The sequence below is a fragment of the Epinephelus fuscoguttatus genome, linkage group LG5, assembly GCF_011397635.1.
Source record: "Epinephelus fuscoguttatus linkage group LG5, E.fuscoguttatus.final_Chr_v1".
Lineage (NCBI taxonomy): Eukaryota > Metazoa > Chordata > Actinopteri > Perciformes > Serranidae > Epinephelus > Epinephelus fuscoguttatus.
In genome coordinates this window covers 37,573,167-37,586,877 of record NC_064756.1, presented here as the reverse complement: position 1 = coordinate 37,586,877, position 13,711 = coordinate 37,573,167, and the positions used below count along the sequence as shown (strand labels likewise).

The following is a 13,711-nucleotide window of genomic DNA, read 5'->3' as shown; positions in this document are numbered from 1 at the left end:
GCTTAACTTGTTGTTTTTTTTTGTTTTTTTTTTACCAGTTTAAACACCTGTTCTGTTTGCTTTTGAGAGGAAGAGACCTCTGTCGATAATTCAGGTCCTGGTAAAAACCTCCAGAACATCTGGATCTTAATTTATCAGAGAAAAAAGTTGAGCACAGATAAGCAGGTAATGGGCTAGCAGCCCGTCTGATATAAACAGTGTCAGAGAAACACTAATTTGTTTCATGAAACTGTTTTATTTAGTTCTTTTACCAGTTTATATCGCCTTGTTATGGACCTCTGCAGATAATTCAGGTCTTGGTAAAAACCTCCTGAACAATGAACAAAGGAATACTAACTGAAAGTTCATACATGGCACACGGGGGAAGTTTCAGGTGGTTACAATCTGCAGTCCTCACCACTCGATGACACTAAATCATACACATTGCTCCTTTCAGTGTTCTTAAATGGTAAAAAGGCAGATTGAAGAGATAATTTGTGTAGATCAGACCATGTAATGTCGACAGTTTTTTCTTTCTGACAGCAGACAAACTGGACACTGCTCCCTCTTCAGCCATCCCAGAGGCCAACCAGAGCTCCTCTGAATCAGCTGGAGAGGAAGATGACGACACAGTACCCACTGAGGCCGACGCGGCTCCAACAGCAGAGACAGAGGAGCCCTTAGAGCAAACATCTTCTGATCAGGTGTCTTCAGGTACGGTCCATTTCAGTGACTGTAGCATACTGTAAGAAACCCCCTGCTGCACACTGCTCAACGTGTGCTCATGCTTCACTTTAACTTTTTATTTTTGTGAATGTGTTTGATATCTTGTTTCCCTGGTTGTGGATCTCACTCAGCCTTGCCTTTTTTTCCTTCCATGTTGAAAAAATAATGGTGGGAGCTGTTCGGTGGCATGAAGAATCATCATATATATGTTAATATACTAACACACCGCGTTTAGCCTGTTTTTTGGACCTGACTGTCTTCCTGCCCCTCCTGTGATGGACTGAAAGTACTAACTCCACCTTTGTTGTATTCACTCCCTGTGTGGTGTAAACTGCCCCACCCCCCCTCCTTGTGTTCTCATCTTCCACGTGATGTAAAACCTTTTGTTTCCATCCTGTTGTGGCTGTGATGAAAATGCTTACATCGCTGCATGGCGTGCTGCCTGCTTGACCAAATCTTGGTGTAACACCTCTCATTCTCGCTCCTTCAGTTTTCTTGGTGCTAATGCAAGTTTTTAATCAAATGAGAAATTTGTTACTGTTGAGGAGGAGTGATAAAAGAGGGATCAAAGTGAAATGTGGCCTTGTTTGCTGTATATTCATGGTGTTTTGGGAACCAGATGTCTCCAGCTGAACTGCCCCATCAAATAATCCAAATAATAATATTAATATATTATCAGTCAGAGCTAATGACTGTATATAAAGATGGACAATGCGTGGTACAAAAATGAAGCCAAAATATCCTGGATACAACCACTGCTATCTTGTGCTGGTGACATTATTTGCAGCCAGTCTGTGCAGTGACACGATATCAGGTTCTCCGCCCATGCACCCATTCAACCAGTCGTGAGCAGCACCATTGATCCAAAGCACAACAATTGGCACACACAGCTATCAATCATGATATCAGACCCCCTTTATTTAGCATCACATAACTGATTAAAACCAACCTTATCAGCAAAATGAGCACTTGAACAAATATCAGCGTGATAAGGGTTACCTAAAATGACAGAAGCTATCTTTGGGAAAAATGTATTTGACCCATGTCCCATCTGCTAGGGGGCAGGGTTTATGACCTGTACTGCAGCCAGCCACCAGTGGGCTATCGAGATAGTTTAGCTTCACTTTTGGGGAACTGACATATGGTCCATCTTTATTATACAGCCAATGGTCAGAGCCACTTTGCTTTAAAAGTTTCACACTCATAAATGAAATGTATGTGACTGTATCCAGGTCCTGAGCAGCAGTCTCAAGAGATGAACCTGTTATGTTAGGTCTCAAAGAGTTAGCTGCTAATGTGTCAGCTGGCAAGAGTTACTGCTGAATGTCCCGAGCAAATCTGGACTTAAGATGGTGCACAGATTGAGAGGGTGATGCCTCAGCCAACACAGATGACAACATGTATCTAAGCGGAGCCAAATTAGAGCTCTATTCACAAGTCAGGGCCTGTATTTATTTATTTTTTTATCAAACATCTGAGAGCAGGAAATCAGTTTAAAGAGGGATGCATTTTTAGTCTTTCTATAGGAATTGGAGTAAAAAACTTTCTATCTGTGTAATTGAGACATTGCCACTGTGAGGTTGGCAAGTTAAATTACCTGCTGTTTTATTTTATATAACTGCATTGATTTCTAAGAGAAGTATTTCACTGTTGGAAAGATGGTCTGTTTATAAAACATGGCTGTCTATGCAGTAGACAGATGCAAAAACTTTTGAAATGGATGCAACATAACCAGGAAAAACAGAGGTAAAAGGGCTGTACCAGCAGTGTTCAAAGGGGCTGGCAGTTTCTTAGAAATCGTGTCAGCTAAAAACAACAAGCCTTACAGTCTGTTGCAGGACACATGTTTGCCTTCGTCGTGGCTCTAAAACTGACAGCCATTGAAAAGTTTGGTCTCATTTTGAACCTGAGTATCTGCACATTAGTTTCAGATCAGGTATGCTGTGATCCACTAAAGTTAGGCATGTAATGAGATGGGAGGAAGCCGGTTTTGTTCTGTCTGCCGCACGGCATCATAGCACGGTGGGAGCACTTCAGAAGCGCAGCGGTTTGCCGACCCAATTTTGTTGACTTGGTTATCCTTGAAGTTTGTGCTTCCACCATAAGTAAATAAGAGTTCTATAGTTAAATTGTTGAGGGTTTTTTTTTTTTGGTCAGTCTTAATTGTGTTCATTGTTTTTATTTCCTACTGTGTTGTGCTGTAGCCTACAGACAAAGTTGATAACATTAAAAGTACAGTTATGAATGACAAGGTTCAAAGATATCTGGCTGTGTTTTACTTATTTAAAACACATTTATCTTAATAATTACATCTTACATTCTGAAACATGCTGCGGAGAATTGTCTAGAGTGGCCGTGTTCAGTCTGAGCGCCTGCTTGGCCGCCAGGCGTAGATCTGCACTCTAATGACTTTTCTAGTTGCTGTTGAGGTCGATGAAGTAGATTAAGCACCTCATCATACCATGATTCATCAGTGTTTATCATTTTCAGCCACCAATGGGAATAAGAAGCACTCAGCCTGGTTAGAGTCATCTTTATTTGATCTATTTCTGCTTTTAAAAGTGAGCTGAGTGAGTAAACCACAGTCTAGAGAAGGAAGTCAAGTCATTAGACGCTCTCCGTACAACCACTTAGCTAGTGGTTGTGGTGTTATCACTTTGGCTAATGGCTTAGTTTTCGAAAAATAAATCAGTGTTCGATCAACTTGTTCCAACTGGAAGCTTGAATTTGTGTGAAACCCATTCCAACCTGTTTAGACTGACATAGTAAAAAAACTCAGATATTAAAGGAAGAATTGAAAAACCACAAAACGACCAAAGGACTCTTTTCCTACACTTTTTAAAATTGCTCCCAGTAATCCTTAAAACAGGGAATTAAATCAAGGTTCAGGAGGAGTGTTTTAGATGTTGACAAGCCAGCCCCTGATCAGTGAGGGAGTGACCACTCCCTTATGATTCCAGTTGTAATAAGGTCATAAGGACACTTGAAGAGTTTAAACAACCACAAAGGGAAGAAGTCCAGAAACACCAGTCGTACTCAAAGCAGAACAGAAGGTTGGTTTTTGGTCAGTTAGATGTGTCTGGGCCTTTTGTAGCAGTCCTTGTCGCAAGACTCTGTCAGCAGCCTTTACCTCTATAGCTTGTGTCTATTTGAGTATTTATGTTGACATTTGTCAACCTGTTGTTTACTTAGACTCTCTGATGAAGACTTTCTGAAGCTGAATACTTATGTAATTCTTAATTTCAGATGTTCAGCAGAATATGAAAATGTCAGATAAAAAATTGTGAGGAGAGATTTCTGTTGTCGTCTTTGTTCTTGGGTGTAAAAGCCACTCTGATTGCATTTACACTTCTTCTGATGACTCATGTGTGATAAACAGCAGAAGTCAGATGAGCTCATGTGGGCATTGTGTGTGTGTGTGTGTGTGTGTGTGTGTGTGTGTGTGTGTGTGTGTGTGTGTGTGTGTGTGTGTGTGTGTGTGTGTGTGTTGTTGTAATTGTGTGACAGTGTTATTGTGTGTATGTGTTGGTGTCAGGGTGGAGATCAGGAAACCAGGGAAATTAGAGGCACAATTAAGTTTTTAAAAGGCTTTTGAGAGGAAATGAGCTGCAGCCTGTTGGACAGATGATTGGGCAGACAGAACGGAGACTGTTTGAAGTCTGATTGAATTAAATCCTGTGATGTTGGTGAGGCTCCACAGTGCAGTATCTGATACTCAAGCACCAGCAAACACAAAAGAAAATAAAATTAAAACTGTTGCGGTTAGTTTGCAGTATACACGTCCAGGGAACGAAAAGACGATGAGAAAAAATAAGCACATTGGGAGTTGAAATAAAAAAAATCATCCTTTACTAAGTAGAATTTTCTGTATTCAGTTAGCTTTTTAAGGCCACAACAAATTAGTAGATTCATTGTCGACCTAGTTTATTTTGGGAAATACACTCACGAGAGTTAAATGAGAAGACTGATATCACTCTTGTGGCTGTACGGTAAATATGAAGCTACAGCTAGCAGCAGGCTAACTTCGCTTAGCACACAGACTGGAAACTGGGAAACAACTAACCTGGCTCTGAAGCTCACTGATTAAAGAATAAATAAAATGATATCTATTTGTTTTATCTTTTTAAAAACGGAGGTGTCGAAATGACAAATTACGAGCCCTTTTTACACAGAGATGGTCCTAAAGAGCTCCTATGAAGTCCCCTCTTTAAACCACCTTTGCATATTTACACAGAACCAAACAGTGTTGGCATCGTGTTGCTCCAGTGTGTGATTTCAGACAGCATGCAAGCATCGCAGAAGTAAAAGAGGCATGATGTGCATAATGGTTAACACAACAGTGTCGGCCTTCAGTGTGACGTATAACATACATGTCAGCAGCCTTTTATAAAGATTAACAATGGCATAACATGACAATAACAATCATTTACTGTCTGTGTTATATGATGGCTGAGCTTGTCCTCTGCTCGGAAGGTAAGGAGCTCCTGGACCTTATTGTTTTCACGATTTTCAGACATTTTCGACCGCTGTTCTTTTTTGAGTTAGCTGCTAACTGCTTTTAGGTGGGTTGCACATAGGTGTCAACGCAGGCAAGACAGCTCTGTTTTCCCATTCCACGACTGTTCCTTTTAAAAGAATGGCAAGGCAGAATAACACCATGACATTTTCACTTTGAGTCTACAGTTTTGTGGGGATTTGTGCTGTATTCTTTCTTGGTCCAGACCCGTGGCATTATAAAGTTACTGGTCGTAATCAAGAAATAGTCTGGGACATAATACTCTGAGAAACGGCAGGTTTTTTTCTGTTTTTACTGGGATTGTAGCAATAAATGGAATGATGACGAAAAAATGTCTCGATACTGTTGTGGGACTGTTGATGATACCTGCAAATATATTACCTATTATTTCACTAGTGTAGATACGTTCTACTATATCTCGAAAATTGGCAGGCCTCAACAACATTAACGCTTGCCTGCTGGGCAAGCTGTTTCCAGTCCTCATGCTAAGCTAAGTTAGCCAGCTTCTGGCTGTAGCTTCATGTTTAGCATACAGACCTGAGAGTGGTATTGATCTTTTCACTGGTTCATTTTCTCAAATGTCAAACATTTCCTTTGTGTCAAGAAACAATGAAAAATGTCCTTCACAAATTCACAGAGCCCAAAGATTTCAGGATTTGTGGTGACGTTAAACTGAGAAAAGCGGCAAAACCTCACATTTTAGAAACCAGAGAAAACCATTTATTTTACATTTTTTTGCTTGATGTATAATTTAAACAGTTTATCTCCTGTAAGAGTTGCTGTCAGTGAATGTTAGGAGGACATTTTATGACTTCCTCGGACATTGACAGTAGAGAGAAGATAGGGAGAAGGAGAAAGAGATGGGAAACGGCAAATGTCTCCTGAGGATGTTGTAATAATTAATGAACACTTTTGATTTGATGGTTTGTATGGTAAGTATGCTCAACTGTTAAAGCTACGATATTTGCATATCGTTGTGATTTCAAAATAACTGAAGGAAGCACACACAGATGAACTATATTCTTGAATCCTTTTCATATTGTGTAGCCTGTGTGAATGCTGTATTATTGAGAGCGGCTTTGTGGGGGCACTTGTTGCTGGGCTCCTATCAGTCTCTTTCTTTCTATGAGCCATGCAGTGTTCAGATTAGGCTTGTGCCAGTTTGAAATTTTTCCAACCGGTTTGATTTATTTATATATATAATAAATATATATATATATATATATATATATATATATATTTATATACATATATATATATATATATATATATGTAACCAAACCGATATATCGAATTATATACCTAATTTTACCACTAGGGGTCGCATTTGAGCTATTTTTCCCAATAAAAGCCCATTATAGGTGTAATGCGCTTCCAATCCACTAGGTGGCGATAATGCTGTATTAACCGCCAATACACACAAGGTTACACAAGAAGAAGAGATCGCAGAAGGACACCAAGGAACCTTCCTCCCACTCCCTCTCTCAGTGAAGACACAGCGGTTGAGAGGGCCGAGCGAGAGGACGTTCCTGTAGTAGTTCCAGCCCCCCAAATAGTACCAGGAACGTCTTCAGTGGAAGCAGGTTACTAGGGCAACACACTGACTGCTGACTCCCTCGCACTTTTCCTCGCCCCAGTGAAATTTGATCTCTCGCAGCAGCAGCAGAGCGGAGCTGCGGAGTCCCTCTGCAGCCTCTGAGACAAACTAAATAAAACACTTGTAGGCTCCTCCACTTCATTTATAAACAAACATAAACCTTATTAAGTTGTCATAATGCATGTTACAATTCAAGATAAGTTGAATATAGTCCCTTGACACGACGCTGATGTGAAAAGCTTTGTTTTTTTGTTTGTTTTTTTCCCCTCCCCCAGTGTATCCAGTTGACGTGAATTAAACCCGGTGGACCTCTTAAACCGGACCGAACCAGTTAAACCGGAAATCGGCACAAGCCTAGTTCAGATTCTGTAAAGTGATTGTGCTCCAAGTGCTGAAGCACATTGGTGGTGTTACCTTTGGGCACTGAAACGTTTTTTCCGCAGTGTTTACATTTGATTTTTTCCTGTTGGGTGTCATCTTCTCGAAAGCCAAAATGTGTCCAAAAGACTGACACAATAATTCTCTTTGGTACAAACTGCTCAAGTTGCTCAGTTGGCTCGGTTTTTGAGTTCCATTTTCCATGTTGCTTCAAGGTCGCGGACTGGGGGGCGGCGTCACGTGACCACATAGACCGTTGTATGTTTTTAAGGGGACAGTACATGAACACACGCAGTGGGAAAGTATTTACAAAAAAGTAAAATTACCAACATGGACATTTCAGTTTTGATTAATCTTTGCATAAATGCCCAGCCCTAGTTGTAATCATAGTCCTTTTTTTATGTTTTAACTTCCACCTTAGAAAGCAGCTTGTTCTTCAACTTACACTTAAGTCTTCTCACTGTTACTGTATATTTGAAGTGTCAACTGGCTGAATGAGCAGAGTCACGTTAATAATGCTGCTACAGTCACAGTAAAGGACTATCCCCCGGAGCTGCTCGCTCTGAACATGTTCACACTTTATGGTTACTGTGATTTGCTTTGGCTAAAAGCATTAAGCACAATAACACACACACGCACCACCACTTCATCTCTGTGTTTGTGTCAACAGGCTGAAGCTGCTGGGAACAAACACACACTTCTGAGGAGGATGGACAGATGAGATGGACAAAGAGCATCACACTACTCATCCCTGGAGTAACCGCCACACATTGAAATAGAAAAAAGAAGAAACCATCATGAGAAGGAGGAGGGACTGTGCATCTCCGCCATGAACCGGCCTCTCTCTTGCTGTTTGTTTTAAATCGGTGGGTCTGACCACCTCTGGGCCACCGCCATGTTTGTCTCACTCTGTTAAGTATGAAGAGTCAAATCCCCGTCACTCACTGGTTTTCAAAATGTTATGCTGTCTTGAAGTTTTCTGCGCTGGAAAAAAAATGAACTGAGCGTGAGCTGACTTTGTACAAAAGTCCACATGTAGAGATTTTATCGCAGAAGATCATTATAACAAAAATCCCTTTTACACCCAGAACTTCAGTAACGAGCAAAGTTTTTGCTCTTTTAGATTTTTGAGTTTATGAATTGAGCCCGTCGAGCCCTGAATGAGCTGACCCATCAGTGAGCTATAAGAGGTGTTTTAGGTGATAACAATAACTTAGTTTACAGCACTGACTGTTGTGGGCTGATCCAGTTTATTTTATTTTTTTGCCTGTTGATAGCACCCCTGAGCAGAGCAGAGCCGGGCCAGTCCACAGTGAATAAGGCTGTGCAACGCCAAGCCCTAACTGATCTGATATCAGTTTATAAAAAGCTCTCAGATGACCAGTTTGGAGGTTCACATCTTTTTTAAACATGCGGCATGGCTGTCTCAGGATCAGAACAGATGTGAATCATCATGTGTTGGTTTCATCTGGAAAATAATCACTGCATCAATGATCACATTAGTTCAACCTCTCAACAATGCCAGCTTGTTGGCTAGTGCATGTGGTGACCTTCTGTCTTGTAAACACACAAATATGGACTAAATGAACACAGTGTACGGACAGAAGGCTCCACTGTCTCTTTATCTAACGTTGAGCATAAATGAGCCGTCACAACAGCAGTCACTTCTGGGTGGACAAAAGGCAATTAATTTGAATTGTACAGACATGAAATCAGCAAACTTGTTTTTTAAAGTTATATAGTTAAAACATGGTGGTCCAACTTATCTGACATTTATATACTGAGTTGTTGCTTTGCTGCTGTCTCCTAGAAACCAAATCTGCCATTACCGAACAGCAGACATGCCCGAAGCTGCCACACTTTGTATGTTTTTGGATCACGTCACGATGACAGGACTATCACAAGTCATGTACCAAGTAGGAATTATGTAGGCAGAACCAATGTGTTTTCATGAACAGACAGTAAACAAGCAAACCAATGAAGAAAGGAGCGTACAGTTGATATATTATGTATGATATAAATGACACACACACACACACACACACACACACACACACGTATACACAGCAGACAGAGACAGAGCTTTACATGTGATTTCAAAAGAGCAGATGAGCAGAATCGCTCACTGACCAGCGCAGAGAAATGTGCTTATGAACAGTTGACATAACAGGATGCCTCTGCGTCCAGTGTGAACATGGCATAAAAGTCTGAGCATTTCAGTCTTATCTTAGTGAAGAAAACCATTCTAAACATCTTATTGATTAATGCATTTACCTATCAATTTGTGTAACCAACCGCTCAACCAACACACTATTTGCAGACCAGTCTCATATTTCATCTCCTCTGACTTACATTTTAGTCTGTTTTTAATCAACAGCGTTGCACACTGATGTCATCACAGTTAGTGCTGAATGACGTTAGAGCTGTCTCATCTTAGCTGCGGAAGAAAGTATCAATAATTGACATATTTAGTCATAGTTTTCATTACCGAAATTAACACTGTCCTCAACACCTGTGAACAGACTTTAATAAAGCTCCAGTGTGTAGGATTTAGGGGGAAGTATGTCTTCAGTGTATGGTTACCTGAAAGTAACAATCACTGTTTTTGTTACCTTAGAATGAGCCGTTTATATTTACATAAGGGAGCAGGTCCTTGTCTGTGGAGATAGCCATGTTGCACCGCCATGTTTCTACAGTAGCCCAGAATGAACTAACCGAACACCAGGCCATTTCACACAGATTGTGCTATAGAGCTGCTACGAAGTCCCTTCTTTATGTGACATTTGTATTTTTGCACAGAACGGTGACATCATGCCGCTCTAGTGTGTGATTGTAGACAGCAAGCCAGCATCACGGAAGCAAAAGTGGCACGAGGTGTGACTTGTAACACAACAACGTTGGCCTCTAGTGTGACTTTATAAACAATAACAATGGCATTACATGCCAATAACAATCATTTACTGTCCCTGTTATCTGGCAGATGACCTCGTCCTCTGCTCAGGGGTAAGGAGCTCCCAGAATTCATTATTTTCCCAATTTTCAGACATTTTCGGTCATTGCTTTTTTTTTTTTTTTTTTTTAGTACGCTGTTAACTCCTATCAGCTACTTCTTAAATCTCCCACAGTGGGTCGCATGCATAACATGACGTCCAAACATCACACCTGTCCTGCCCGTGATCCCATCCTGCTGCCTGTTGTGTTTAAACAGACATTTTTTCGGCATTGTTACCACCTCTGTGTCCCATTCCGCAATCATACCTTTTACACAGGAGTATGTGGAATAACTCTGTGAAGTACCCACTTTACAGAGGCAGTGTAAAAGGGGCTGCTGGCCCTAGAAAGGATCATGGGTGTTAGAAGCCCATCTGTGAGGAGCAGCGTCATAATTTGTCAGTTTGTTTTAGAGAGGAAGAGACCTCTGTGATAATTCGTCTCCCAGTAAAAACCTCCTGAACAATCAACACATAAGAAATTCTAATAAGGAGAAGTTTCAGCTGGTTGCAATCTGCAGTCCTCACTGCTAGATTCCACTTAATCCCCCTAAATCTTACACATTGAGCCTTAAATTAATATAAAGTAGCCAGTTTTTGCCTGTTGGCTGATTAGCTAGCTTACAAGCTCCAGTGTTAGAGACTCAAACAAGACTGTTAGTGTGAGCTGCATTTGGAAACAAAGCTACATGTTCAGACTTCATGTTAACCTCCACCCTCTAAACACTCACACTGTGAACTCTATCACTTTTATGCAAACATTGTCTGCACAGTCTTTTCCAGAGTTGCTCTCTTTGTTTTATTGCAACTTTAAAGCTTCTGCTGTGAGTGATTGTGGTGTCCAATTTATGCCTGTTCACCATCTCCATAATATCCATTAGTGTTCATCATGTAGAGATGGGTCTCCACCCCCCAGCCTGCTCTGCTCTTGGGTTTTATTTTGTGGTTTTTAATGACTTAGCTGGTATATGTACAGTACTTTTTTTTTTTTTTTTTCATCAGACCCAATGACTACACACCGAAGATCTCTCAGAATAAGAACCTTCAGCCCAACGTGTTTACATGAGCTTCACTGCATGTAGATGATGATGTATTAAGTGTGATTTATTATATGCTTTTCATCAGAGCCGGCTGTGCAGGCCTGCTGTTATGCAGTTATCAGACATTCAGTTCTTTGGCTGATGCTCTCCCCAGATAAACTTCTAGGATCAGGTGCGTTGCTTGAGGGCACTTTGAAAGAAAACACCATGTGACCTCCTCCTCCTCTAAAATCTATCAAAATACCAATGATGTACTCAGAGGCGGCGGTCCGTTTGCTGTTTTTAATTATGTCATTCTGTGTCACAATCAGACAACATTTGATATTTCCACTGATGCAGACTTTGCTGTCATTTTGTGAATCATCAGTTGGACAGAGAAATCTGTTCATATCCGTCTGGTAAGAGTTCCCCCCTCTCTCCTTAGAGGACACACTGCCTCTTTAATTGTTTTTAAAAATCCAATATGGCTTCATGGTTTAAAAAAAACAACCTGTGTTATTGGCTTTACATTAAATATATATTTTTAAACAGCCATGAATCTTATTTGGAAATACAGACTTGTGTTGAATTACAGCGCAGTAATGTGAATGACTTCTTGAGTAAAGACCAGTTAACTCTGGAAATGAAAGTCTTCACTCATACCTCAGCAGATCAAGGGCTTTTAGTTTGCTTTGTTTTGTGCTTTGTTTTCTGCAAAGTCTTTAAATCATGCCTGTGGTCGCCTGTGGCGTTTGAAGACACTGGGATAAATGGGTTGCTTTAATCTTTTTGTGTTCTGTATCAGAGGAATAAAAATGATGCATTTGGATTGAAAGGAACTGCAATATGTACAGTTTTTAAATGGAAATGAACATTCCACAGTTGGGTGTTTGTGCAACATGTAGCCTGTGAGCGATGAAAACGTTTTGTTTTTATTTGTTGTTGTTTGTGTTTTTTGATTGCGTGTAGATGTTTGTTTTTCTGAGCTTCGATGACTGATTGTAACTAAGGCAGGAGATGCTTCAATGTATATCCATTTCTACAATGTCTTCCTGTCTGATACATGAATTCGCTCTGAGAACTAACAAGGTTTGGTCTTTTTCAACACGTTCTCATCCCAACTCATCAAATACTGCCGCCCTGTCAGTGGACCTCAACATCTGAATATGGCGTGCTAGGTACCCTACTGCGTTTGTTTTGAATGTTCATAGAGGGCGTCTCAATTGACGTTTGTTACATGCATCGTCTTTTTTTAAAATAAACTTCAGTTTTCATGGGAAGTGTAGAGCTCGTCACAGGCATATAGTCTTCATCAGAAAAAACTTACAGTGAAATGTTTGTGCTGAAGAGTTTAATGGCTAAAGAAAAATAATCTCACATTATGTAACAAGTTATTTTTGGTCTCACTCCCTCCGGACTTTAATTCTTTGTTTATTTTCCTCACTTCTCGTGCACTGAGCTGAACTGCCAAACAGTGCAATTTTATTCACCGTCGGGGTCCGCCATCTCAGACGTCGATTCGACATGCTGAATCAGCAAAAAAAAAAAAAAAAAGCGATGAAAAGATGACTGACGGCTTGGTATGTCAAAGCCTTTATGTTTAAGCAACCAAAACACTTGGTTAGTTTAGAAAAAAAACACGTCAAGGTTTGGCCTAAAATAAGTGGGTGTCTTACTAACGTGATGGCACCCGATGTGACATATATCACCCATGTAGTGTGCTACACACATTATCACACTACCTTGTCATCAAAATAACTCCGCTGACTTCTGGTTTCACACAGGAAACAAACAGCGGACTCCTGGATGAAAGTCCTTTGTTTGTTTGACCCACCTCTCCTCCCAGCTACCTCATATGGGCTTTCTCTTTGTTCATATTGCGGTACTAACCGGCAGCATCAGAAATAGCTGCCCCGGTATCATACCGCTGCAAAAGGTGCCTATGTGTGTCGATATCTGACGCAGAGATCACTGACAAAATGCCGATATTTGACAAGTTGGGAGAGAACAGGCTGTGTTTTTGGAGTGGAAGTGTGCAGCTGTTTTCATTAAGATTATCAGGACTAGCATGAATCCAAAATTGTAGCTTTATAATGTTGTCAAAGCCATCAATGAAATACGTGTTCCCCATCAGCTCACAGGGAAAAACAGCCCTGATGTTTGTAAAGCACACTGTTGCTTTATCAGTTTTTTGTTTCTCTCATTTAGCCAATAAATGTTTTTCTCTGACATCTGGAGTCAGGTCTGATTCTTCTGTGGGTGTGAGAGCAGTGGTGGACTCAGGCCGTCAGAGGAGCAGCGCTGATAAATAGAGCCAGGCACCAGGTGCATGCAGCGGGGCACCAGCACGTAGAAAGTTTGCTAGCACGAAGGCCACTGCATCATGCTTCACCACTGGAAGGGCACTTACACTGCATTTTTTAACATAGGGCACCAGCATGTGAGACATAAAAGTAATATTCAGTGTCACGTTGAAGGCGTTCATTTAAGCGATAGCGTACAGCCA

The 13,711-nt window shown here is 40.8% G+C and overlaps 1 protein-coding gene across 4 annotated transcripts in view; it reads left to right on the top strand.

The window, feature by feature from the left end:
* ccdc9 (coiled-coil domain containing 9) overlaps positions 1-13,434 on the top strand; it is a 47,950-nt gene extending 34,516 nt beyond the window's left edge. For 3 of the 4 annotated variants that reach the window (XM_049576577.1, XM_049576576.1, XM_049576574.1), the window contains 2 exons: positions 523-693; positions 7,867-13,434. In XM_049576577.1, the coding sequence (XP_049432534.1) occupies positions 523-693; positions 7,867-7,871 (176 nt within the window). In that variant the 3' untranslated portion in view covers positions 7,872-13,434. The remainder of the gene's footprint in view (positions 1-522; positions 694-7,866) is intronic. The other variant, XM_049576575.1, reaches the window with a different exon arrangement.
* Positions 13,435-13,711: the final 277 nt, after the last annotated feature.